This window comes from Streptopelia decaocto, assembly GCF_964273445.1.
Source record: "Streptopelia decaocto genome assembly, chromosome: 1".
Classification (NCBI taxonomy): domain Eukaryota; kingdom Metazoa; phylum Chordata; class Aves; order Columbiformes; family Columbidae; genus Streptopelia; species Streptopelia decaocto.
Genome location: NC_138663.1, coordinates 85,291,382 through 85,317,447, shown reverse-complemented (window position 1 = coordinate 85,317,447; position 26,066 = coordinate 85,291,382). Strand labels below are relative to the sequence as shown.

At 52.2% G+C, this 26,066-nt stretch overlaps 3 protein-coding genes across 4 annotated transcripts; all 3 read left to right on the top strand.

Moving 5' to 3' along the window:
• Positions 1-33: 33 nt before the first annotated feature.
• TPI1 (triosephosphate isomerase 1) lies at positions 34-2,958 on the top strand. Its single transcript, XM_082051977.1, has 7 exons — positions 34-217; positions 1,025-1,148; positions 1,229-1,313; positions 1,444-1,576; positions 1,807-1,892; positions 2,049-2,136; positions 2,386-2,958. Exons 1-7 carry the CDS (start codon positions 106-108, stop codon positions 2,502-2,504), a joined length of 747 nt encoding a protein of 248 aa, XP_081908103.1. The 5' UTR covers positions 34-105; the 3' UTR covers positions 2,505-2,958.
• A 4,924-nt stretch (positions 2,959-7,882) lies between these two features.
• Positions 7,883-13,890, top strand: LRRC23 (leucine rich repeat containing 23; the record flags this gene model as incomplete). The annotated part of the gene is made up of 7 exons (XM_082065883.1): positions 7,883-7,999; positions 8,075-8,193; positions 9,069-9,322; positions 9,419-9,549; positions 12,330-12,466; positions 13,062-13,285; positions 13,569-13,890. The coding sequence occupies 7 exons, from the start codon at positions 7,883-7,885 to the stop codon at positions 13,574-13,576; spliced, it is 990 nt and encodes a 329-aa protein (XP_081922009.1). The 3' UTR covers positions 13,577-13,890.
• A 321-nt stretch (positions 13,891-14,211) lies between these two features.
• On the top strand, positions 14,212-24,285 carry ENO2 (enolase 2). Of its 2 annotated transcripts, XM_082071374.1 has the most exons (12): positions 14,212-14,353; positions 17,844-17,935; positions 18,852-18,947; positions 19,231-19,289; positions 20,318-20,387; positions 20,559-20,692; positions 21,318-21,540; positions 21,999-22,196; positions 22,324-22,525; positions 22,722-22,830; positions 22,968-23,026; positions 23,371-24,285. In XM_082071374.1, the coding sequence occupies exons 2-12, from the start codon at positions 17,851-17,853 to the stop codon at positions 23,438-23,440; spliced, it is 1,305 nt and encodes a 434-aa protein (XP_081927500.1). In that variant the 5' UTR covers positions 14,212-14,353; positions 17,844-17,850; the 3' UTR covers positions 23,441-24,285. The 2 variants fall into 2 exon arrangements, with proteins under 2 accessions (XP_081927500.1, XP_081927501.1); XM_082071375.1 differs by lacking the exon at positions 19,231-19,289.
• Positions 24,286-26,066: the final 1,781 nt, after the last annotated feature.

Below are 26,066 nucleotides of genomic sequence, written 5' to 3'. Positions count from 1 at the left end.
GGCGGGGTCTGGGCGCCAGCGGATGATAAAACCGGGCGCCGGCATCCGCGTTGCTGCTGCTGACCTTCGCGTCTCCTCCGGTACCGGCTGCTGCCCGCTCTCGCCATGGCGCCCAGGAAGTTCTTCGTGGGGGGCAACTGGAAGATGAACGGTGACAAGAAGAGTCTAGGCGAGCTCATCCACACGCTGAACGGCGCCAAGCTCTCCGCCGACACCGGTGAGGGCGCGGCCGCACGTAGCGCACGTCCCGCGCGGCGGCCCGGGGCCCGGCGGCGGCCTGGTGGGGCCGGGCGCCCGGGCCCGGGCGGGGGAGCGGCAAATGTCAGAGGGCGACGGGGTCTAAATATAACCCGGCGGTGGGGCTAAATATACCTGCGAAACCAGATCCGGGCTGCGGGCCCGGCAGACACGTGCGGCTCCCCCTGGGGCGCCTCCGGCTGCACCCCCGGGCGGCGGGGCCCCGGGAGGAGGAGGAGGTGGGGGCGGCCATGGGCCTCTCCCTGGGCCTCGCCACCACCCCGCGTGCTCCTGGTCCCGTCTCACGGCCGCGGTCTCCGTGTTTCAGCCGAGGTCGCTTGGGGCTGCGCTGCCGGGGCGGGCCGCGACACCGTGCCCCCTGCCCCGCTGCCGTACCCGGTTACAACCCCGGGCGTAACCCGATGCTGCCCTCTCCCCCCGGTTCAGCCAGGCCCGGGCACTAGGGTGGGATTCTCACCCCGTTTCTCAGCTGGGCCCTTTCCAGGGGACCTGTGTGAACTGGCTTAGGGGCCTGGCTGTTGACCTGATATCACCTGCCTGCCCACTCGAAAGGGCTTCATCCCTGCTGTCGAGTTATCGGATAGCAGGGATGTTCCTGCTGCAGAGGGTCCCTGAAATGTCAGCGATGATGGGCAGGTTGAGCCTTCCTAGGAGTGGGGGCTGGGAGAGAGGGATGATCTCTTGGAGCTGGGATCTGGGGTCAGTGGCTGGGTACAGTTTCTGCCCTTTACCTGTCTCATGGGTAACCACTTTCTCTGCCTTCCAGAGGTTGTTTGTGGAGCCCCCTCCATCTACCTTGACTTTGCCCGTCAGAAGCTTGATGCGAAGATCGGAGTTGCAGCACAAAACTGTTACAAGGTACCGAAGGGTGCTTTCACAGGAGAGATCAGGTGAGCTCACAGAGTAAAGCCTGGGTGCCTATGGGACATGAATTTCCCCCAGAGGTCTGAGTCGTCTCCTTTCTCCACAGCCCAGCAATGATCAAAGATATTGGAGCCACGTGGGTGATCCTGGGCCACTCTGAGCGAAGGCATGTTTTTGGAGAGTCTGATGAGGTGAGTGACCCCAGGATAGACAGATGGTCCAGCTCAGCTGTGCCTGCGAAGGCTGTAGGGGGGAGAAGTTAAAATATGACTACGGGAGTAGATCTGACTATTGGTTGCCTTGTTTCTTTTCAATTTCCAGTTGATTGGGCAGAAGGTGGCTCATGCTCTAGCTGAGGGCCTTGGAGTCATTGCCTGCATTGGAGAGAAGCTGGATGAGAGAGAAGCTGGCATAACTGAGAAGGTGGTTTTTGAACAGACCAAGGCCATTGCTGGTAAGGGAGGAAAACAGGCATTTTTTTCCAGCTTTGGACATTCAGGAAGAAATCACCATTAATCATCCTGGCCTTCCTGGAAGGCTTGCAGATATGTTGTTGCAAATGTTCGCTCATAATATTGAAATGATAATGTTAATAAAAGGCCTGCATATTCTAGAAAGGTTTGCATCTCTACCCTTCCCAGCATGGGATACTGTGCTTATCTATTCCTTCTCCCTCCTCCCCAGATAACGTGAAGGACTGGAGTAAAGTGGTTCTTGCCTATGAGCCAGTTTGGGCTATTGGAACTGGTAAAACTGCAACTCCCCAACAGGTATGAGTGGGGGAGTGGTGGCTGATTAAATGACCTACTGACCCTTCCCACTCAAGAGACCTTCTTGTAAATTCTCTCTAAAGACTAAAGATCTGAAAGGACATGATATACATGTGTTGCTCGGCCCTCAGTGGGACTCCTTCTGTTCTGTTGCAGGCTCAGGAAGTACATGAGAAGCTGAGGGGGTGGCTGAAGAGCCATGTGTCTGATGCTGTTGCTCAGTCAACTAGGATCATCTATGGAGGTAAATAATTCTGAATCCACCTTCCAGTGCAGGGAGTGCTTGGTTTCTCTTGCTACAGCTGTACAACACGCTCTGCTGACGAGGAAACTTGCAGTCAGAGCATGAAGAACTACCTACTAGCTTGTTTCAGTAAATGGGAGACAGTTTTACTGTCTGCAGAGTAAGATGTAGCTAGTCTTGCCTTTGTGCCCAAGCCCCGTTTTTCTAGACCTGGCCACATCTGACCTTAAAATACTGTTCCCTCCCTAGGTTCGGTCACTGGCAGCAACTGTAAGGAGCTGGCCTCTCAGCATGATGTGGATGGCTTCCTTGTTGGTGGAGCTTCTCTCAAGCCAGAGTTTGTGGATATTATCAATGCCAAACACTGAAGCAGCCTGTGAGGAGCAGTCCCTTGTGGTTCAGAGCGAGAAATGGAAGCAAGAAGGGACCTTTCATTGCACACGTCTCAGTACAGAGTCCTCCTGAGGCTTTCCTCCTCCACAGTCATTATTCTAGCTGTGCTGCTAACCCCCACCACCATGTTGGAGTCCTGTTAGTGGGAGCCTGTCTCAGCAGAGCCTTGACAGCCTCCTCTCTGAATTAGCAAAATCCTCAGTTGCCTGTTGACCTGTAAGAGCCCACAGTCAACCTGGCCAGTGCCCTCCCCTTCCTCTGCAGTGTTGTGGGGAGAGAGGGCCACTGGTGCTGGGGGAAGGAAAAAGGAACTACAGTCTCTTGCATCCTTCAGCTCCATCAGCAAGGAGCCTGTCAGCTTAGACCCCTGTGAGATGTCTTACCTCACCTGTGTCCTGTACTGAACAATAAATGAAAACAAAAAGCAAAGGTGTGTCCTGGATCTTATTCAGAAGCAGCTGGAGACAAGCGGTGTTATAGAATTTACTACTTCTGGAGGCAGCTGGTTGCAGAGAGGGTAGTGTGGCTTTTATGTTGTGGTGTTGTTTTTGTTTGGTTTGTTGATTTTTGTTTTTTTGAGGGCCCACCATTGCCCCTGTAGGCACTGCACAGGCTCAACCTGTATCTTGCTATCATAGGTGTCACCTGCACCATGCCCTAAGGGTCTTGCTTCTCTCCTGCTCCAAATCCTCTTTGGGCCCATGGTAATTGGTGTGCATCTCTGTTCCAGTAGCTACTGGAGCATCTGGCTGTCCCACTAGTGAACTGACCTTTCCAGGCAGGCTCAGTAATGTGCTCATCCCTCCTCCCTTTGCCTGGGAGGACTGGTAATTGCTGCTCATTAAGTGTGGAGCAGAGCAGCTCCCTCTTTATGCAGGGAAGGTTTTTAGGCTATGTGCTGAGGCTGTGCTCGCTGCCAGCTGTATGCTGATGGGTGAGAAATCAAGGCTAGATGTTGTTTGGCAGCTGCTGCACCAGCTAGGAGATTTGTAGGTGGTACTAAGGGTGATAAAAAAGGAAGTGCCTCTGAAGGAGGAGCTTAGCTGTGAGGCACTATGTCTGTGGGAGTGTGTGGGTAGTGCTCTGGTATAGAGCAGACACATGGAAACGTGTTCAGTCTGTTAAAACGCACAGCTGAGAGGTCCTCTCCCACTTTGTGCTTTTTGGCCCATAGTTTTTGCAGTCGTGGTATGTTCCTCCCCTGATACTCCGGCTGTCAAGGTATTGCCCAGCCAACATTGCCTGAGGGGTGAAAGCTGTGAGGTGAGGGACCCAAGAGAAGAAAATCATAGGAAACTTGCTAATGAGGTGGGTCCTCCCAGCCTGCTCGAGTGCCGTTAATGGTGTTCCGGCCTCCCAGCCGGCAGGGAAGGGGAGAGAAGAGCCTCAGGCCCTTCCTCAGCAGGAGCATTTGGTAGAGAACCGAGGCTGGGCAGTGAGGAGCCCTCCCCTGCCAAAGCCCTGGGGGGGGCAGGCAGGGCTTGGCCAGCCTGTGGTGACGCTGTGAGGGCCACAGCTGTGGGTCACGGTGCGGCAATCACTGTTAGGAAGCACAGGGTGGTGGGCCCCAGGCACAGGGGCACAGCTGCTGCGAACCTCATGATGGAAGCAAGTACATCGAACAGTGAACAAGGATGTGATGTGGCCTGAGAAGGAAGAGCTGGACAGAAGCACAGCAATGACAGCTCCTGGCTCACTGTGTGGGCAGAGTGATGTGGAGAGGAGAAAGCTTCAAAGGAAAAAAAACAAAACAAAACACACACCCAAACCTGAAACACTCTTGCTGTAGAAACCACAGAGTTGTGTTTCTGAGGCTGCCGGGTCATGACCATAGTTTGGTGCCTCAGGGCACCAGCATCAGCATGGGCAGAGCAGCAGTGACTCGGCAGGGACACGGCCTGTGCCTGAGGCTGCTGGCCGCAGGTAGCCAGGACTGCTCACAGGAATCAGCTACATGCTACAGCTCCACTGTTCCCGCTCCTGCCCAGCCCTGCCCACAGAGCTAGGCAATCGCCCAGGAGAGTGACCTACATAGGAAAAAACAGATGGGAGCTGGACATTGATCTTGCTGCTTTGAGGAGAATGCAGAAGCATGAAAGGGTTCTTTTTAATGAGAAATAAACTCATGGAAAACAATTTCTGCATCAGCAGGAATGCCAGACCTTGTTTTTCTTCCTTTTGTCTGCTTTCTGGCAGGACCACAGCTCGCTGGAGTGGAAATACTGCCAGATACTGTAAATTGTAGTGGTTGGAATCTTAAACAGATTGCTGTTGGGAAAAATGCATTGTGCCGGATGTGACAGCCCAAGAGAGGCTGCTGCAGCTCCATGTACTCAGCCCCAACCAGCAGCCAGGCTGGCACACACACACATATACATAGATAACGTGGCCTGACACACAGACCATTTCCCTGAACACAGTACCAGTAGCCTCATCCCAGCCTCTCCCTCTGGTTGAGCAAGATGGAGATGTGCTAGTGAGCATGCATATATGTGTGTGTATATATATGTGTGTGTGTATTTATATATATATATATATATATATATATTATGTACTCATATGTACAATGTGGCTCCCTCTAGCAACTGGGTCCAGTCAGTTTGCCCCTCAATCCCAGTCTCTCCAGTCCCCCTGGCTTCCTAGTAGCCAACTTCCTTGTGGTGCTCTGCCCGCCCAGGGAGCCCCAGGCCCCCCAGCCTCTTCAGCAGCTGCCAGGACTCCCCCAGCAGCCATCTCCTACCTTACAGCTTCCTCCCAGGCCCTATTACCAGCTGGTCCAGCTTCCCCCTTGCTGCTGCTCACACACTTGCCCGTGCCCACGCCAGGTGCTGCCCTGTGGGCATGAGTCCCAGCTGATGGCACCCAGACACCCCACATCCCTGCGTGTACTAATGAGAGTCCCTCACCCAGGGCAAAGTGAGTTTCATGAGGAGAAGGGATAGGCTGCTCTGATCAGGCACAGAGCATGGCCAGACAAACCATCACAGACCATTTACATGTGACTGGCCCCTTTTATTCCCATATCCTTCTTTGTTTTTACATGCTCGTTCCTCCACAAATCACCATGATTGGTCCCTTTCCTGCCTTTGGTTCCTCCTTGAACAACCCCTAGTGAGTCTTCTGCAATCCCCAAACTTCCCCTGCATCCCCTGTGTTCCACAGCCCTGAGTGCAATGAGCCCTAAAGGTGCTCCAGGACTGAGGGTTTCCTGGGAGGTGCCCAGACAGAGTGTCCCTTCCTTTGAGTCCTTAATTTGGGTTCCTGCCTGCCTTTGTGCCCCTGTGCTCCTCTGGGCACGTGGAGATGGGCCTTCGGTGGGCAGATGGCTCCTGGGATGGTCCTGGGAGCAGCCCGGTAGGGTGCTGATGGGGCTCCCCCTCCTGCCGTTTTCCCCTGTTTTCTTTTGTGGGTGTGCAGACAAGCCTTTGTCACACAACCCCCTTAATGACCAGTGTAGTTAGGTTTGGAGTCTTGTTTTTATAAGTGTAACTTAGATGAAATTTCTCTCTTTTAAAGACTTGTGTTTCTTTGTATAATTTCTCTTGTTTCTTGTAAGTTCTTTGGTCATCTAGAAACAAGCTAATTGAGACATATGTTTCTGTTGTAAGACCACATAAACCATATGCATAGAGGCACATATGACTTGTACCAGTCTATTTTTCAAATAAAGGGACGAGTGATGGGAAGAAAAGCAGGCTGTCACTTTTCATCCAGCACTGATTTACTGAAGGGCTCCTTAGAGCCTTGGAAAGCAACGGCAAGAGGAGCTGGACTGCTTTCTGGGTAGAGGTGTTTTGGTTTGGGTTTTTTGTTTTTGGTTTTGTTTGTTTGTTTGTTTCAGTGAATGTAGTTGAAAAACACATCATATTCAGGTTAGTTACCAGGGAGTGAAGTTAGGTGGGGCAAGTGCAGCACATGAGAAGAGACCAGCACTGGGGGAGTCAAGGCAGTCGACATGTTAGCATCTTGCCATGCAGCCCTGAGCACAGAGGAGTGCTTTGCAGAAGTGGGTGACAGCTGGCACACATGCTGTGAGAACAAGAGACTCATGTCTGACGGTTGCGTGTCCAACTCAGCTTGGACCAGTTTATCTAATACTGACGTTGCGTGGGGGCTGCAAAGGAGCAAAGTGCACTGGAGGGGAGGGGAGCAGGGCCTTGGACTTTGGCACTAACCACAAAACACTGGCGGCCATCAGCTCCAAGCAGCACTCCTGGCTGGTAAACACTTGTCTCTGCTTGGCAGCGGATGGGGGCACAGCCACCCACCCGCCCACAGGTGCGAAAGCTGGGCAGGCACGGGTGGCAGCTGCTGGGCACTGTCAGCCTCAGCCACCCTGGTCCCCAGGCTGGAGGAGAGGGCTGAAGCAGCGTCATCTGCAGTGGGTCAGGACAGAACACTGTACCCCAAAAGCTACTTCCTGGCATCCGGGAGATCACATAATGGGAGGTTTCACACCAAGACCCAGCCTAATTCTGCTCGACATATTAATTAAACATTTACCAGCGGAATGTCTTTCCTCAGAGCTACTCACCACCTGGGTGACCCCCACCCTGCGCAGCCCAGCACAACTTCAAAGCTGGGTCTGTTTTGAGCCTGAGGGGTGGACAGGATGACCTCCAGTGGTCCCTTCCCACCAAAATTATTCTTTAGTTCTCTGGATATGGTCCTAATAATTGCAGAAGTTACTCAGCTAAGAAGGGCTGGGAGCACTTGGGAGGGTCGAGTAAATCACACAGTCCTTCTGACGAAGGAGAGATATGCTTCGAGATTTCCGTGTGGAATTTATGACAAATGACACGCCATGGCAGTGAGAGCAGCAAGACAGAACGAGCAGTCAGATGGGAGGAGTATTGCCAGCAGGATGATGAAAAAAGAAACCGCAGGGAGCTTGGATGGCTGGTGAACAGCAAATCAGCAGCGCCCACATTGCTGCAGGAAATCCAGCGCTAGCTGCGAGATGCTCTAAGCGCAATAGTGCATGTGGAATACAAGAAGTCTCATTTTGGGGGGGGTTTACCCAGAGCTGACGAGACTTGGGGTTCCACATTTGCCCCACTTGAGGCAGCAGAAAGGTCCATAGGCGGGGAGGGCAAGGATAACCCCGGCGAGAAATGGGGTGTTTTTAGGAAAGCGCAGAAGACGAAGCCTGAGGCAGAAGGTGCCTGCAGCGCCGAGCAGGGCCGGGAAGCCGCAAGTCCCCACCCCGCCCCACCGCTGTCGCTCAGCACGGTTGCTATGGCAGCAGCGCCGGGCCCCGCCTGCCCTCGGTTTCCATGGCAGCAGGGCGCCGCGGGCCCGGGCAGCGGCCGCCGGCGGGCCTGAGGGATCTCCCGCAGCGGGGCCTGTGAGGATGGAGGACGAGGAGCTGGAGGAGGAGGAGTACACCCCTCAGGAAGAGGGGAAGGAGTACACCCCTCAGGAAGAGGAGGAGGAGGAGGCGCTGCCGAAGCAAGAGGAGGAAGAAGAGGTGAGGAAGGGGCCTCAGCACCCTCTGGCTGTGGTCAGGCCAGTGCTGGCATCCTGCTCTCTCCTTCTCTCCCAGGTGCCGACCCCGGACCCGTGTCCCCTGACAGAAGAGGTCCTGAAGGAGGGCCTGTCCCTCCTCTCCAAGACTGGCAATGGCCTGGCCCATGCCTATGTGAAATTTGAAGCCAAAAGCAAGTGAGTGTTACAACAGCTGCCGCAGGAAAAGGCATCCTCCTCTCTGGGCATCTATGTGGCCATGGGGCAACTGTGCTGTAAGGCCACCAGTGACCAGCCATGTGGGACAGGAGCATTTCCAGGCCATGTTCTCTGGCTGTCTGGCTTCCAGTCTGTGCCTCAGCATAGCTTGTCCATGCTCCGCCCTGAGCCAGGGACTGCCTTCACCATAGCCAGACACACTGGTGACAACATCAGTTGTCCCCCTAGACTGTCCGTCCCCCTGGACTGTGGCCTCCTAGGGGGACCTGAACAGGGTGACCTCCCCACAATCACTTTCAGAAATAGCCATTAAGCATCTCTCCTGTTAACTGCTAACCTTTAAGGTATGCACTGGTAAATACAGTGCCACAATGGCCTAGGGGCAGTTTGGAGTCTCAACCACATCAGTCCACCCACATAACCCTAGATTAAGAGTCCTCAGTAAGACCGTGTCTTTCAGTAGCCTCATAGGTATCTTAACCAGCTTTTTCCCACTAGGAAAGTCCTTTCACACAGTCCTTGGTGTTGGCACTACTGTCTAGCAGACCCATGCTCAAAACTTACCCTCTTTTCCACTCTGGTTTTACCCTCCCCTGACAGCTAGAATTCAATGGGAAGAAGTACTTCCTGTGCGAGGAAAGCAGGTCCAATCTTAACATTTGTCCTTGTTTACACACACTTTGGCCTGTCCCTTTTACCCGTCTTTTCCCTCTTTTTCTCCAGCAAGGCTTCCTAGGACAGTAGCAAAGTGGGAGAGGAGGGTGCCCTCCCTCCAGCAGTGGTGAGGAGCAAACTGAAAGCCAGTAGCAGGGGGAAATAAGAGAGATGTTTTATTCACATCCTCCCTCCCACAGGGACTTGACAGACATCAGCCTCCTCAAATGCTTCATTCATCTGCGGTATGTGGATTTGTCAGACAACAAGCTGCGAGATTTGTCTCCATTGAACAGCCTAACCCACCTGCTTTGGCTGAAGGTGGATGGGAATCTGCTTACCAGTGCCTGCATGCAGGAGCTGCCCTACCTCCAGGTCATCAGCTTTGCTCACAACCACATCAAGGCTATAGAGGGCATTACTCACCCCCGCTTAGTCAACCTCAGCCTGAAAGGTGATACAGACCACCTCTCTTCGTTCTTGTGCACAAAGGACACTCTCTTTGGGTGGGATTAACTGTCTTGTTGTTTCTTCCTACTCTGGCACTCAGGAAATAAAATCAAGACAGCGCTGGGCCTGGGTCACGGCCAGTTGTTCAGCCTGCAAATCCTGGAGCTGCGAGGAAACAAGCTAGAGAGCACAGCAGGGTTCAATCTTCCCAAACTCAAGAGCCTCTACCTGGTAAGGGATCAGCCAGTTTGGGGAGTGGGACAGAGCTGCTGCAGAGCCTGGCACCTTCAGTCATTGGTGGAAAGGAGATGCTGTCTCCATCAAAGCAGCATAATTTTCATGCTAGCCCATTCAGTTCAACCTTCTTAGTCCTAAAGAGGGGCAGATTTCAGAGAGCTAAAGGGACAAAATAACTTATTTGGGGTAGCTCCTTCTATACTGTCTGCCCAGATAGTGCACATGCAGTAGCCACTGACCAGCAACTGCTCTGCAGAGAGCGGGCGAGTTGGCAGCGTTCAGTGCACCAGGTTCTTCCTCTCCTGTGGGACGCTCTTCTGGTGGTGTCAGGCAAGCCTGTATTCTGTGTGTCCTGGGAACTCCAAAGGTCAGTGGGGAAAGCAACAGGTTTGCTCTGGGTGAGAGAGGAAGGTGATGCCTCTTTCTCCTCTCTGACGGGCCTAAACAAATACTGGTTTAAAAATGGCACAATTATATGATTCACACCTTCAGCTGCCAAAAAAAAAAACCTATTGAACATCACAGTGAAACTAAGATAGGAGAAGCAATTTCCTAATAACATAAACAATTGCTTCAGCAAACATTTACTCCTAGAGATGCAAGTAAAGAAAGTACGTATGGCTTAGTCCCATGCATCACACAGCGCTACAGCTTGCAAAGTCTGGACAGGTGTGCTGATTCACAAAGTCTTAAAAAGTAATTAAAGATGATAAAGGCTTCAAAAAGCTATATGGTTTATTTTCATCAAGACTCCCTTGCAGAAAACGCTGAGGAGATTTCTTGCTGAAATTGCCTGCAATTTTCTTGTAGAAAACTGAGATTTTAGGGCTAGAGGTGCTGGAAGAAAGGATGAAGTCACTAAATATAATACAGAATTTCAAAGTAAAACTAGTTACTTTACTGAATGATTGGAGAGAAGCAAACACTTCACCTGTATCTAAAAAAGATTCCTGGCATGATTTTGGAATTTCTGAGCTCCTCATATGAAGTGGGCAAGTTGCAAGATATGTTTATTAAGACTAGAACAATTGACTCGTATCTCAAAAATGGGGCTTGAGTTTGTCTCTCATGTCCACCTGCTCAGTAAATAATTTTGGAGGGTGACCTTTTTTCAGTACTGCTTTGCTTTCTGTGTAAGGATTTTGGAATTGCTTGAGCTATGGGTATATGAAGCTGATGCTTCAAGGACAGGGTTGAGGACAAAGACTTCAGTTTAAAGGAACTGAACCAAATTTGGTTAATATATGACATAGCTGCAGACGAAATTTAGCATTAAAAAAGCTGCTGGCTGCATACCATGAGGTACATATATTGGTTTGAGAATCACTGCTGTCAGTAGGGCTGTGTTAGTTCCTGGTCATTGTGCAGCAGTGGTGACAAAGGCTTATTAGAGCAAGGCCAGGTATGCAGAAAAGGGAGAGGGCATAATGGGCAACATATTATAGTAGCTTTCCATAAGAAATGGTGGCATCACATCTATGTGAAGTACTGGTGTCTAAGATAAAATGACGATGCGAGTGTTTAATTAAAGGAGATACATCATACAGAATGTTCTTTCATTTAGGGGAAAAACAAACAAACAACCTGGAAAAAAAAATGAATTTTGCATTGTTCTCTTAGTGCTTGCAGGGCCAGAGCTGTTAAAACTATTCACACTGAAGTCATGAAGAAAGTGAGAGTGATGGGAGATTCCTCTTCACTTTACAGACTGTAAAGTGAAGGTCTGTGAGATCCCCACCCTATTTCCCACACCAGCTCCTGATTTCCTCTGAAGTACAATTTAATAATCTTTCCTGGTTGTTAAATCTGTTCACACGACCTTCACTAAATCTCCAGCTTTCCTCTTTTTGTCCTTGTGTTGCCCTCTTTACTCGAGCCATCTGGTCCAGACTTTTCCTTGTCCAGTTTCCATTAGAGTCCTCCTTTTCTACAAAGTATCCTTTTCCTGAGTGTCCCCGTCCTAAACTCTTCTCCTATCCCACCAGTTCAGCCTGTGCCCCTTTTATTGGTCTGAGGCACTGGCCACACCACTGCCTAGGTACTGACAAGAAGAGGGAGCACAACAGCACTTTTCTCCCCATTTCCCATGCAGATTGCTGCATCCTTAAAGACTGCAGCCCTGAGCCACAATCACAAGCTCTGTGCAGCTCCAGGCTGCAAAATGTGGCAGGGAGGTTGTAGTTACCAGGGATGTTCCAAACTTGGCTGCACAAGGTGGTGAGCAGCCTGATCTAGAGGTGGTGCTGGCACTGCAGTGAGCCCAGCATTGGACAGAATACCTCTAGTGGTCTTTTCCAGCCAAAATCCTCCTGTGAAACTGTTGCTGAAATTCAGAACTTCATATTTCCCCATTTTGTAATTCATATCACAGTGAAGTGAATGAAATTCAGTGATGGGGAATTTCAAACTTCCTACTCTAAGACTGACAGATTTGTTGCAAGAATGTGCACCCTATGGATGGATAACAACAATTATACCTGGAAAAGCTTAAAGTTAAACTAATCAACAACCCCCGCCCCCGCAACCTCTCTCAGGAACATGCAGGCTGCTTCTAGAGGAGTAGAAGAGGAGACTTCTTGGTAGTAAATTTCCCCTGCAAGATTACCAGCTGACACTGGAAGATTCCTGGACCACATGGACTATGTGACTGAGAGGACCATGTTATGAGTGGTAGGGAATCTGAAGGGTAGAAAGAGCTTTAGAGGCCAGAAATAACTGCTGTTCTCTCTCCTGTGTGTCCCTTTTTTCCATCTCCCTGCCTCCCTGGTGCTCAGGCCCAGAACACCATTCAAAAACTTGAAGGCCTTGAGGGGCTGGAACAGCTGACAACTCTGCACCTGCGTGACAACAAGCTTGAGACCCTGGATGGATTCTGTAGTAGCATGAAGTGTCTGCAGTACCTCAATCTAAGGTGGGTCCTCCTTGCTCTGTGTTGGGACCAGAGACCCATTTACCAGGCTGTGCTCCTGTTTAGATCTTTAGGATTTTCTGGTTTCTTTGGAAGTTGAAGATCTGATGGGGAAAGGTTGACCTTTACCGTCCTTAACTGGTGTTCAGCACTCAGCTGTCCAGGAGTGTAACAGCCAGGGCCTTTCCTGGGCTTCTCAGAGAAGATCTGTCTCTCCAGTCACTCTCAAACCCCATCTCATACTTTTTACTCCTTGACTTAGCTCCTTTGGATTACTTAAGTGTGTTCTCTGTGTCCTGGACACAACCAAAAGGGCTCTTTACTTCTCAGCATTTGCCATACAAGGTGATGGAGATGACACATGATTCAATGGACTGTTTGAGCACAGAGAAATCCAGAGGAAATGTCCTTTTTGACCCTCAGTCTGGGGAGCTGCAGATGGATCCGGACCTTAGAGTACAGACTTGTGATAAAGACTTGTCTATAGTCTATCTTGCTGCTAAGTGTTGCTTTGTCTGTCTTGTCAGCTTACTGTTCCAAAGGGATCTCATTACTTGCATGCATTTCTTTACCCTGCTTTCTGTTTCCTCTTCTTCAGAAACAATGGGATCAGTAACCTTCAGGAGGTGGAAAAACTTCAGGTCCTCCCCATGCTGCAGGCACTGGTGCTGCTGGATAATCCATGTTCTGATGAGTCTAGTTACCGGCTGGAGGTCCTGGTCCTGCTGCCACACCTGCAACGCCTTGACAAGGAATTAGTTGAGGAAGATGAGCGGGCAGATGCGAACGAAATCCGTCAGAAAAGGCAGGAAGAAGAAAAAGGTGAGAACAGCATGGCGCAGGGAGGAAAAGGAAGTGAAGGGAAAGAGAGAGGATCAAATATGCTGATCAAGCCTCTCTTCCACTATATTACATGAAGAGAAGGCTGAGGGAGGTCAGTCCCAAGGGCAGAGGACCCTAAAACAGAGGCTGGGCTTCGCAACCTGATGGTGATGGCCAGCATCACAGCCCCATGGCCATTCCCAGCCCTACTAGCAGAAGTGAGCAGTGAAAGTGAAAAAGAAGTTGAGCATGGAGTCATTAAACTTCTTCTTTCCTTCTTCAGGAAACTGAATGATCTCTTCAGAGTAATGTGGCAGGGTGACCCCTGTCTTTAACACCTGTTCCCAGAGCCATTCAAGATTTGAAGATGCCCTCCCTGACACGTGCAGCTGGGAAAGTGAGATCTGTATGTACCAGAGCTACCTTCACCTCCTTTTGCCCATGAAAAAATGAGGAGGGATACCCACCTGATCATGTAAGCTGCCTTGGGGTACTGCAGTGTTTCTGCAGTCACTGCACTCATATGCTCTATTCTCAGTAGGCCCAAGAGGGAAAAGGGGAAAGGAGAGAGTTACAGGTTCTGTGGTTCAATTTATGGCTCCCAAAAATCCTACAAGATTTTCTGATTAGAATAAAAATAATTAATGAGCCTAGAGTGACTGGAGTTGTTTATCCTGCACACCCACTCCCATTCCCTGGCTCTCTCACCCTCGTCTGTCTATGTCTGTCCCCTGCTTGGCTCTGTCTCTGTCTCCCTCTCTCTCTCCCTCTTCCTTTCCCTCTCCCTCTCCACCCCCCCCCTCTCTCTCTCTCTCTCTCTCTCTCTCTCTATTTCTCTCTCCATCCTCTACGTGCTGTTTGCAAAGCTTTGCTAAATCCTGACTCATCGCAGCTCTGGGTCACATGCTGCTGTCCCGGCCCTATCAGGGGCGTCTCCATCCTCCTGCTGCCGCCGCTGTCGGCTTAGAGGACACATCATCTCCCCTTGAGGTCCTGCATCCCTCCTCAGCTTCGTCCTCCTTTCTACCAGCACTTTCTCAATCTCACGTTCACCCCTGCCCTAGGAAGGTAAGTGTCTCCCCACGGCCAGCACCCCCTCACTGCATGCGTGTTTCTGCTCCCCAGCCTGTGCCCTCCAAACCTCACACGCACTTTGGGGTCCCTGCGGAGAAGGTCCACGATGAGCGGCATTAACGACTAAACTCCCCTCACTTCCTCCTTCTGCTCCTCCCACCTCCTTCTCTTCACCCCCACCCTTCTCACTTTTCTTTCATATTTTAATTTCAGGTACTCCCTCCTTCCCTACCCCCCCCTGGCAAGCATAATTTCAGATGTGAACCTAGGGAACTACAGGAGGTGGGCAACCTACAAAGACAGGTGGTGCTGCTCCCAAGGGCATTGCCGGGAGGTGGTGCGGGATGGAGCTTTACCTGCGGGAGAAGGGTGGCAGTGGGGAGGAGGCAAGGCTCAGTTTGGGCACTGCTGGGGAAAGGACCCAGCCTCAGAGCAGACCAGCCCCCCTCCCCCGAGCCTCCCGAAGTGTTGACATCAACACAAGCGCTCAGCCGTGTCCCAGGGAGCGGAGGGGGGAGGGTGATGTTTGCTTATCTGCACAGCCCCACACCACACGGCGGGGGGGCAGCAGGGAGAGGAGGTGACAGTCAAGCGAGCAATAGCTGCATCAGCCACGACACTGCAGCAGTGCGGGCTTCCTGGGAGCAGTGCCCAGCCCGGGGGAACCGCAGCAGCACACGGGGCTGGTGGTGGTGGCTTGGGGGAAAGGTCTTCGCCATGCTGGCCTGTGGAGCAGGTAGGGGGAATTTCTGCAGCATCAACTCCAGCAAGATGGTGCCCTGGCGACACGCAGTGCCACAGAGCAGTGCCCACAGGAAGGCACTGCAGCACTGCCCATCTCCTGGGGTGCCCTGCCCAGCCTCCAGCTTGGCTTCTCTCTTCTCTTCACTCTGATCTATGGGCTCCCGGCTATGGCTCTGTCCCAATCTCTTATCCCAGCTTATCCGTCTCTGACCTCCTTTCAGGACAGTGCAGATGATGCCAGGGATTTCAGGGTGGTTCTTTGTACTGTTCAAAGGATAGCAAATGCAGGGGGACAAGAGGGAGCAACAGAAGTGCAGAAAGGCGTAGGGAGAAGAGATTAAGTGAGCAATGGCACAGGGCAGGCAAGGCTGGGTTTGGGCTTCTAATTTGGCTTCCTCAGAGCTGGCCCCAACAGCGAGGGCAGAAGAACGTGACCACGGGCAACACGACCACGTAAGCAGAGAGGCACTGCATCTGGCACAGGTCTTGCTGTCAAAGATCACTTTAAGGGAGTCCTGTTCCTCTCTCCTCTGTGGAGGCTAGTGGGGCATCGCCAAGGCACTGCTGCAAAGGAAGCTCGCAGCTGTGCCGGCACGGCTCTGGAGGAAGTTCCCGCGGCGTGTGCCAGATGGTGTGGGAAGTGCTGCCAAAGCAGCTGATGGGGGATCCCAACCCAGATGGACAGGATGGAGGGACCTGCGCAGGCTCCAGAGAGCCTTCATGTCACTAACTGAAATTCCCCAGTATGGGAAGCTCTTGCTGGAAATTCAGAGCAGCATGGTTTCCTCACACCCGTGTGATTTCCACCCAACCCAGGCAATGCTGTTGAGACTTAACTCTGCTCTTCCCCCAGCCTACTTCTCAGCTCCTCTCAGTGCTGTAATGTTTGCAGCACCCCCCAATGCACACCTGCCCACCCTGTGCTGAGCACCTCTGCTGGCTGTACCCCTGCCAGATGCTCACACACACCATGGTTCACATGTTCACACACAAAGTTGGTGAAGGGTTTGGAGCTGAAGCCGTATGAGTAGCAGCTAAAGTCACTTGGTTTGTTAAGCCTGGAGGAGACTGAGGGGAGATCTCATGGGGCTACAGCTTCCTCACAAGGGGAAGAGAAGGGGCAGGCGCTGATCTCTTCTCTCTGGTGACCAGTGACAGAACCCAAGGGAATGACAGGAAGATGTGCCAGGAGAGGTTAGGTTGGACATTAGGAGAAGGTTCTTCCCCTGGAGGGTGGTGGAGCACTGGAACAGGCTCCCCAGGGAGGTGCCACGGCCCCAAGCCTGACAGTGTTCAAGAAGAGACTGGACAATGCCCTCAGACACATGGTGTGAACTGTGGGGTTGTCCTGTGCAGGGACAGGAGCTGGACTCGATGATCCTTGTGGGTCCCTTCCAACTCAGGACATTCTATGATACTATGGCATCATTCTGCCTGGGCCCTTGTGGTCACCCTGGGCCTGGCCTCTGCACCAAGTTTTATGGGGGTCCAGCACTGCTCAGGGTTTAGTGAATCATCTGTGGGAGCTGCAGGAGGAAAACCTGGCAGGAGTGGGGGTGTGGGGTGACATGGCGCTTGCTGCTGCTACTCCCTCTTTGGGGGGGATGTGGCCCCCTGGCACCGCAGCTGAGGGAATAAAAAGGTGGAGATAAAGTGGCTGAGTTATTTTGGACACCCTGAGAGAGCAAACTTCAGCAAAACAAGCTATTTCAAAGGGCTGTCCTCACCCCCAAGCCTGTTTTTAACTAGGCATACCCAAAACGCCAGGTTTCTTCACTCTCCTCATTCAAGAGACGCCTTCTGCTCTCATCCCCTTCCCCAGGTCAGGAGCAGAGCAAAGGGTCGGGAGGTGGGCCCAGGCCTGGTGTTCAGGCAGGGCTGAGTCCCCCTGCCCTCCAGAGCCCTTTCTTCCACCTTTGAGGCACCACAGCCTTCAGCAAGATGGCTCCTCGGGCTGCTGGCCTCCTCCGGCTGCTGGCCTCCTCCGTGCTCCCACCGTCTCAGCACAGTCTGACCTAGTGGCTCACAGGGGTGACGGGAAGGCTGGGGGGATGCAGCTGGGGTTCTGTGGGAGCCAGGCTGGGGCAGCTCCCCATGCTGCAGGCTGAGAGGGGCTGAGGGTCCCCATGGGCCAGTCGCCCTCCCCCCACCCTGCCCAGCTCTGCCCCAGGCAGACACCGCTCACTCAGCTGGCACCCTGTCCGCCACACATGAACACAGTGGCCACTGGCTGCCTGGCCCCAGCAGGGACCGACAAGCCTCTGCCTCAGCAAGGGGAAGGGAAATGCTAGGAGCTGGCAGCTGGTCCTTGGCGCTGGGGCCAGGGGCACCTTCTGGCTGTGCCAGCTGATCCTTCCCTCTCCACTGCCGGTGGGTGCTGGGGCAAGCTCCATGTCTCTGCCACCTGGACTCATATCAGGAGCCATGAGAAAGGGCAGCACTCAGCCATGGCACAGTGGAAGAGGGAGCTCCGAGTTTGTTATCTGCAGCAAAGGCATGGAATAAATTCAAATAGATAACCAGTTCCTGCACAAAATGTGGGTAGATTTCCACAATCTGTGTCTTAATAGCTAAATTTATTTGAGACAGTAGTTTTAGTTGCAGCTCCTAAGGTTGCTCTTCCTTGAGCTCCCTTCTCTCTGTCAGTGTCTTGTCTAGACATTAGATAGGTGAGCACCACATCTTGAGGTCTCTCAAACTGAGCATGTCCTGGTCCTACCTTCTCCTTTCCTCTCCCCAGACTCACCATGGCAGTCGAGAGGATCCATGCCCGTGAGATCCTGGACTCTCGTGGGAACCCCACCGTTGAGGTGGACCTGTACACACACAAAGGTATGTAGGTGAGGACAAGAGATGGGGGGAGGTTCTGCCCACCCTGGCTAAGCTGGCACTGCATGGCAGCCTGGCACACATTGCTGAGAGTACAGAGAGTCTTCTCCACTGAAACCCTGGCAGATAGCAAGCCAGGGGAAGGGGCAGAGACCAAAATTCTCCTTGGGGCTCTGCTTGTGCATATGCCCAGCAACTCGGCATACGTGCCAAGCAAATAGCAGTAAGGTAGCTGGCTGCTATGTATCTGACTTGAGCAGTGTGCCTGCTAGTGGCAAGGATGGAAAATGTAGCTAACACAAATATATTTATCTTCTTGTCCTGTCCCTGTGATGCCCTCCTGCAGCCATGATTTTACAAGTTTGGAAACACATCCATGGCCATGCTCATGAGGCAGGGGAAGGCTTGTCCCCAAGATCTCTGTGCAGGCATGTACACGCACATGTCTCAAATGGAAGAGATGCATCTGTGCTGGGCCCAAAGCTAGGTGGGCTGAGGGGTGAGGAGCAGTGAGGGGCCAGAACAGGCATCTGACCAGTCTCTTCTTTCTTCACTGAGGCAGAAATGCTGTCCCAGTCTGAGGAGGGGAAAGCCACTGGTTGTGTGTTGGTCAGGCTGCCTCTGGAACCAGGAAGAGGGGTGAGAAGCCACCCATAATCCATAGTTCTGGGAACAGTGTGGACCTCTGGGTGCCTAAGATACAGGTGTCCCAATGTGGAAGCCCTGGGTGTGTTTATTTCTGCCATCTGCTCCATCTCTGAGGATACCAGCCAAGAGCAGCCATCCAGCAGGACCATCAATTTGTACAAATGGTTGCTACATCCTTTGCCTCAAAAGTGGGACAGAAGCAGGTGCACAAAGGCTTTCCCTCCTTTTCACACTCTGCTTTGTCTCACACTGGTGTTTTGCTGTTTCCCAGGCATGTTTCGAGCAGCAGTCCCCAGCGGTGCATCCACTGGTATCTATGAAGCGCTGGAGCTGCGAGACAACGACAAGTCACGTTTCCTTGGAAAAGGTGGGGAGATGCCTGCTCCGCACCCCGTCCCTGGGGTTGCCTGAGCGTGGGGCTCCGCCAGAGGGTACCGCTCATCCACTGGCATGACATGAATGTGTCTTACTGCCCTCAGGGAGACCATAGAGGCACAGACCTAGCATATAGTGAAAGATCAGGCCTCAATCTTCCCTCACTGTCTCCCTCTCTCAGTCTATCAGTCCTCTCCCTCCCTCTTTCCACTCTCCTCTTTGCCTCACCCTCTCTCTCTCTCTCTCTCTCTTTCTCTGTCTCTTCCCTTCTTTAGGGGTCCTGCAGGCCGTGGATCATATCAACAGCACTGTCGCCCCTGCTCTCGTGGGCTCTGTAAGGATTTCTCTTTGTTCTCCCTTGTCCAATGCTTACTCTGGTCCATTTCTGTCCCCCAATCTCTGTTTCTGCCTCTGTTCATCTCAGTGGGTTAACAGACATAGTGATGCTCTCTGTGAACCTGGGCACACCCCTCCTGCCCTCTATGCCTGTATGTGTCCGCAGTGATCTTTTTTCTGGGCTGAAAGGATTTAACACTACCTGGTCCAGTGCAGCATCTGTACCACCTAACTAGTCCCCCCAATGCTGCCTGTAGAGTGCTCTCCCTCTTTCAGATGTGCTCCTCCACTAGCACTGAACGTCATCCAAATGTCTGTGGCCTCAGACCCGCTTGTCCCACCCAGCATTTACGGTGTGATGAGCAATGACCGTACCCCTGCAAGGTTCAGCAGTGGCCCCCAGGACAGCCTTTTGCAGACTAGTGGTGTCACAGCTGCAATCTGTTTACACCTGAAGACCTGGATCTTGCTCTGAGGAGAGCTGAGCTGAAGCCACATCTTACACCCTGTGCAACCTGGGAAGGCTCAGAACCCAGCTCTCTCCACTGCTGGAAAACACCTGGCCTGGTGGAGGGCTGCCTGTGTTTGGCCTAATCCTGCTCTCCACCTCACTCCCAGAGATGGCTCAATCCAGTTGACATTTGCTTGCTTGGGGTTGAGCATGTATTTTTCTGCCTAGCTTCTGTGTGGCCACTGCACCACAAAACTCCCTGGAAGCTGCCAAAAGGCTGAGTAAATCCCCAAGAGAGTCCTGTGTCCCCAGCAATGTGTGGCCTTGCCTGGGCTGCTGTTGATCCCCTCTCCAGCCTGGGTACACCTACACTGCACTGCAGCCACATCGCTATGGTTACTTAACTTGACTACATACTGAAGCACTAATTTCCAGAGCTTTGTGTGTATATGTTCCCCCACAAACTAAAAGGGCCCCTGTACCCCCAGCTGCTCCATCAACGCCTCCTTTCTTGAACACCAAAGCCAACAGCTCTTCTCAGCTTCCCCTTCTCAGGAGCTCTTTCTTTCTTGCAGGGCCTCTCTGTTGTGGATCAAGAGAAGATAGACAACCTGATGCTTGAGATGGATGGCACAGAGAACAAATGTAATTCCTTCCTCTTTTTTTGGCCTGGGAAGTAAAGAGCATGGGAGGCTGCAGGGCTGGAGTGGGGGGCACTGTCAGCTGTGGTGAGCCCAAGGCTGGGCTGGCGAGGGCACCCAGTGGGCAGAAGGTTGCTGCCCACAAAGGCTAACTCCTCCTTGGTCTTGCCCACAGCCAAGTTTGGTGCCAATGCTATCCTGGGAGTTTCACTGGCCGTGTGCAAGGCAGGAGCTGCAGAGAAGGATGTCCCCCTGTATCGGCACATTGCTGACCTAGCTGGGAACTCTGATCTTATCCTTCCTGTGCCAGTAAGACTCCCCCGTCCTTGACATCCACCTTCAGAAACTCCACAATAAACTTCAAAGGGTGTGTTAGGAGGTAGAGAAGGAAGGGATGGAGGACTGAGTGCGCTGCACTGGTCAAGGAAGCAAACCAAGGTGTGAGATTTGTCAGGTTTCAATATGAAAGAGAGGAGCCTGAGGAGGATACAGCAGAGGTTGTGGTGGGGGGTTGACCAGAGAGCATCATGTGAACCTTCTGGGGCACAGTTCAAAACAGGGGAATGGGTGGGTCTTCACACCGGGGTAGCTGCCCTGTGAAACTCCTTCACAAAGTGTGTTGTGAATGCTCAGATTTTCTCAGGGTAAAGGAGAAAGGTCCTGGGATAGTGACATAGCATTGCTGATAAACACAGCACAGATAAACACATACAGCTCAGGAGACCTCTCAGAGGGAAAGAGGTGGGAAAGTCCTCTCCAGCCATTTGCTTAGAGCCACAGTTGGAAGGGAGACACCAGCCTGTAGGTGCCTTTGGTCTGACTCATTACCCTGTGGGATGTGGTATGAATGGGCATGGTGACTCATCTGGGAGCCTTCTCTAGGTGGTGCCAAGACTGGTTCCTTCAGCTCAGATTCTCTTATGGACTCTTCCAGGCTTTCAACGTGATCAATGGAGGTTCCCATGCAGGCAACAAACTGGCCATGCAGGAGTTCATGATCCTGCCTGTGGGAGCTGAAAGCTTCCGTGATGCCATGCGCATTGGGGCTGAAGTCTATCACAACCTCAAGAGTGTCATCAAGGAGAAGTATGGCAAAGATGCTACCAATGTGGGTGATGAGGGAGGCTTTGCCCCCAACATCCTGGAAAATAGTGAAGGTGAGAGCCCTGCAGAGATGGGGTAACCCACCTGCACTGCTGTGACTGGGGCCCTTCTACACTCAGCTCATTCCGCAAGCATCAGTTCAAAATACCATGCCTCAGTGTCATTGACCTCTTGTGTTAGGGGATGGCTTCTAAGTCCTTCCTCCTTGGGGTGACCTTGATCTGTTCACAGCCTCTCCGTACAAACCTCTCATGTGTGTGCAGATTTTTCCAAGGCCTTCCCCCAACCTGTCACTGATGTGTGAATTGTATTTTAATTCCTCCTTGTCCTTTGGATATAGCCTTCACAGCTCCTTGGGATGTTTCTGTTGTGCTCTGGGTTCCCTTCTACCTCTCCCATCACACCATCAGACTCCCAGTGGCTCTCAGGACCTTCCTGGGGGAGGTTCCCACTGAAAGTTGGAGTTCTGTGCCAAAGCTGACTCTTCTGTCTGCAACTTTCTTCCTCACAGCTCTGGAGCTCCTCAAGGAAGCTATCGACAAGGCAGGCTACACAGACAAGATTGTTATTGGTATGGATGTGGCAGCCTCCGAGTTCTACCGTGATGGCAAATATGACCTGGACTTCAAGTCCCCAGATGATCCAAGCCGCTACATTTCTGCAGATGAGTTGGGCGACCTCTACCAAAGCTTTGTACGTGATTATCCAGGTGAGCTTTTGTGCTTGCAGTAGGGAATCAGTACTGGTGTTACACACTTAACAAGCACATCCCTTCTGTGCTTTTGGGGTGGAAAGGGAGGTAGATTTGATTCATGTCTTTTCTATGGTCCCTTCAGTGGTGTCCATTGAGGATCCCTTTGACCAAGATGATTGGGAGGCCTGGTCCAAGTTCACGGCCAATGTGGGGATTCAGATAGTGGGAGATGACCTGACAGTGACAAACCCCAAACGCATCGAGCGAGCTGTCGAAGAGAAGGCCTGCAACTGCCTCCTGCTCAAAGTCAACCAGATTGGATCCGTCACAGAGGCCATCCAAGCGTGAGTTGAGTTGTCCTGCAGAAGGGTTGGTGATGAACTGCAGCAGGGTGCTACACTACCCATTGGATGAATAGACTTTTGTCCCTATTGGAGTGTAGGATGCTGAGGGTGGGAGGAGAGGGTGCCTGGATCTCCCCCTGTTGAGGTGGTGGTTATAGGAGGGGGAGCTACTGATGGCATTTCTTGCTCCTTGCAGCTGCAAGTTGGCCCAAGAGAATGGCTGGGGTGTGATGGTGAGCCACCGATCTGGGGAGACTGAAGACACGTTCATTGCTGATCTGGTTGTAGGACTGTGCACTGGGCAGGTAGGTGAGACCCAGCCCATGCACAGGCCTGGAGGAAAGCAAAGGGGTGTGAAGACCGAATCCCCTGCCCCACCATGGGAAACTGGTGCAAGTCATAACAGTGTCTTATACTGTTTGTTTTGGGGAATGCTTTACAGATAAAGACGGGTGCTCCCTGCAGGTCTGAACGCCTGGCTAAATACAACCAGCTCATGAGGTAAGGGTCTCCAGGGATGGGAATGCTGAAGAGAGAACAGGGGAGTGACTAATCGGGATGGGAAAAGCTGAAAGCCCAAAGGTGGATGGGCCTTGTGGGGGAAACATTATAAATGCACAGTACAGAGATGAGAGTAGGATCCTGGGGAGATCTCTGGAGCAGACTCCTTCCCTCTTCCTTGGTGTGAAGGTGCAGCCCCACAGGCAGGGCAGCTGGCAGGAGCAGAGCTCCTCTGGCATGTGTCAGGTTCCTGGCCAATGCACTGCCTCTCTGGTGCCCTGCTGCCTCTGCTGCTTTCTCATGGCAAGGGCCTGACATCTGCTGTCTCTCTCTCTCTCCTGCAGGATTGAGGAAGAGCTTGGTGACGAAGCACGCTTTGCTGGACACAACTTCCGCAACCCAAGTGTTCTTTGAACACTGTCCCCAGGGCACAGACACCCTGCTGCTCTTTCCCACCTCACAGACTCTGAAGCCCTCTTCCCTCCACTGCTTCCTTTTTTGCTCTTTCTCCCCCTTCTGCCACCTAGTTCCCTTTCACCTCAAACCTCCTTGAGTTCAGGTGTCTCCGACAAGGTGTACCCAGGTGAAGGATGAGAGAGAGGCCTACATCCTGTCCCTTGCTTTGAGTTCATAAGCATTTCTGGATCTAGGCATTGTGTGTCTTTTGGTTTTTGTGCAGGGCCATGTTTGAGCCACTCTGTTCCCATGTTAGACCAAGGGAGTACGCTGCCTGGTGTGTTTCCCTTGTATGCCAAAGCATGTGCGGTGAACATACGTGTGTCAGCAGGTGTGTTTGGACAAGTGTCGCACATGTAGCTGTGTTTGGATGTCACCAGTGGCTCGCTCTCCTTGTGCATGTGTGTAGGTGTATGTGTACTGGCCTACGGCGTCCTTGTGCCCCAGGCACGTGTTTACACTGAGCATTGGTGGGACCCGAGCGTCCCTTCTCTCCACCCCGAGTGCTGTGCTGTGCTGTGTTGGGCTGTGCTTGCCAGCAGCTTTGCGTTGGAGTGCACTGCTGTTCCTCACTGGGTGTGCGTGTGTGTATGCTGTCAAGTCTTTGGGTCAGCACATAGTACTGTGGGGCGATATATTAAATCACATCCGTAAACAAATACACATTCTCATTTGCTTCTTGTGACCTTTCTCTCTTCGTTTCCTTCCCTCTTGCACTCCTACACCCTCTCCTCCACCGATAATGTCTCCTTCACCTTCTGGACATCCCATGCTCAGCTGAGCAACAAACAAACTACAGATCCTTAAACTCAATTAAAATGTATTTCACACCTGAGTTGCCTGGCTTGGCCTGATGTTTCTCTCTACATGCCAGTGTTCGGGAAGTGTGGACGTTTTGCCATCAAAGCAAGAGATGCTCACGCATAAAGGTAACCAAAACAAGCAGAGGAGACCGGCAAGAGATGGAAAGGCCCAAGTAACCCCCACCTCCTTCCACAGCCTTGTCCCACAGCCAGACTGCTTTGTTGGCCACCCAGCTGGGGAATGCTAAGGGGAAGGCAGGTGCAAGGGTGGGAATTGCTCCTGCCATCTCCACCAAACCATGTCACATGAATATCTGCCGTACAGGGATTTCAATCATGCCCTCCGCTGATGTAAAGACCTCAGAACTGGCCACAGGCCAGCTCCCCATTTGACATCATAGAATAATTTTGGTTGGAAGAGACTCTCAGGATCATCAAGTCCAACCATAACCTAACTCTGGCACTAAACCATGTCCTTAAGAACCTTGTCTATATGCGTTTTAAACATGTCCAGGGATGCTGACTCCATCACTTCCCTGGGTAGCCTGTTTCAATGCCTGACAATCCTTCCCGTGAATAATTTTTTCCTAATATCCAATCTAAACCTCTCCTGGTGCAACTTGAGGCCATTTCCTCCTGCATCCTATCACCTGCTACTTGGAAGAAGAGACCAACACCCTCCATGCTACAACCTCCTTTCAGGTAGTCATAGAGATTGATAAGGTCTCCCCTCAGCCTCCTTTTCTCCAGGCTAAACAGCCCCAGTTCCCTCAGCTGCTCCTCATCAGACTTGTGCTCCAGGCCCCTCAGCAGCTTCATTGCCCTTCTCTGACCTCTCTCCAGCACCTCAATGTCTTTCTTATGATGAGGGTCCCAAAACTGAACACAGTGTTCAAGGTGGGGCCTCACCAGTGTCGAATACGGTGGCACAATCACTTCTCTAGTCCTGTTGGCCACACTATTCCTGATACAAGCCAGGATGCTGTTGGCCTTTTTGGCCACCTGGGCACACGACTGGCTCGTGTTCAGATGGCTGTTGATCAACACTCCCAGATTGTTTCCTGCCAGACAGCTTTCCAGCCACTCTTCCCCAAGCCTGTAGCGCTGCCTGGGGTTGTTGTGACCCAAGTGCAGGACCTGGCACTTGGCCTTGTTAAACCTCATACAACTGGATTCAGCCCATTGATCCAGCTGGACCAGATCCCTTTGTATGGCCTTCCTACCCACCAGCAGATCAACACTCCCACCCAGCTTGGTGTCATCTGCAAATTTACTAAGGATGCACTCAATCCCTACATCCAGATAATTGATAAAGAGATTAAACAGAACTGGACCAAATACTGAGCCCTGGGGAACACCACTTGTCACTGGCTGCCAGCTGGATTTGGCTCTGTTCACCACAACTCTTTGGGCCAGGCTAGCTAGCCTGTTCTTTATCCATCAAAGAGTACACCCATCCAGGGCATGAGCTGTCAGCTTCTCCAGGAGGATGCTGTGGGATACGGTGTCAAAGGCTTTACTGAAGTCTAAGTACACAGCATCCACAGCCTTTCTCTCATCTACTAGGTTGGTCACCTTGTCATAGAAGGACATCAGGTTGGTCAAACAGGACCTGCCTTTCATAAAGCCACGTTGACTGGGCATGATCACTTGGTTTTCTTGTATGTGCCATGTGACATCACTCAGGATGATCTGCTCCATGACCTTCCCTGGCGCCAAGGTCAGACTGACAGGTCTGTAGTTCCCTGGATCCTTCTTCCGGCCCTTCTTGTAGAAGGCCA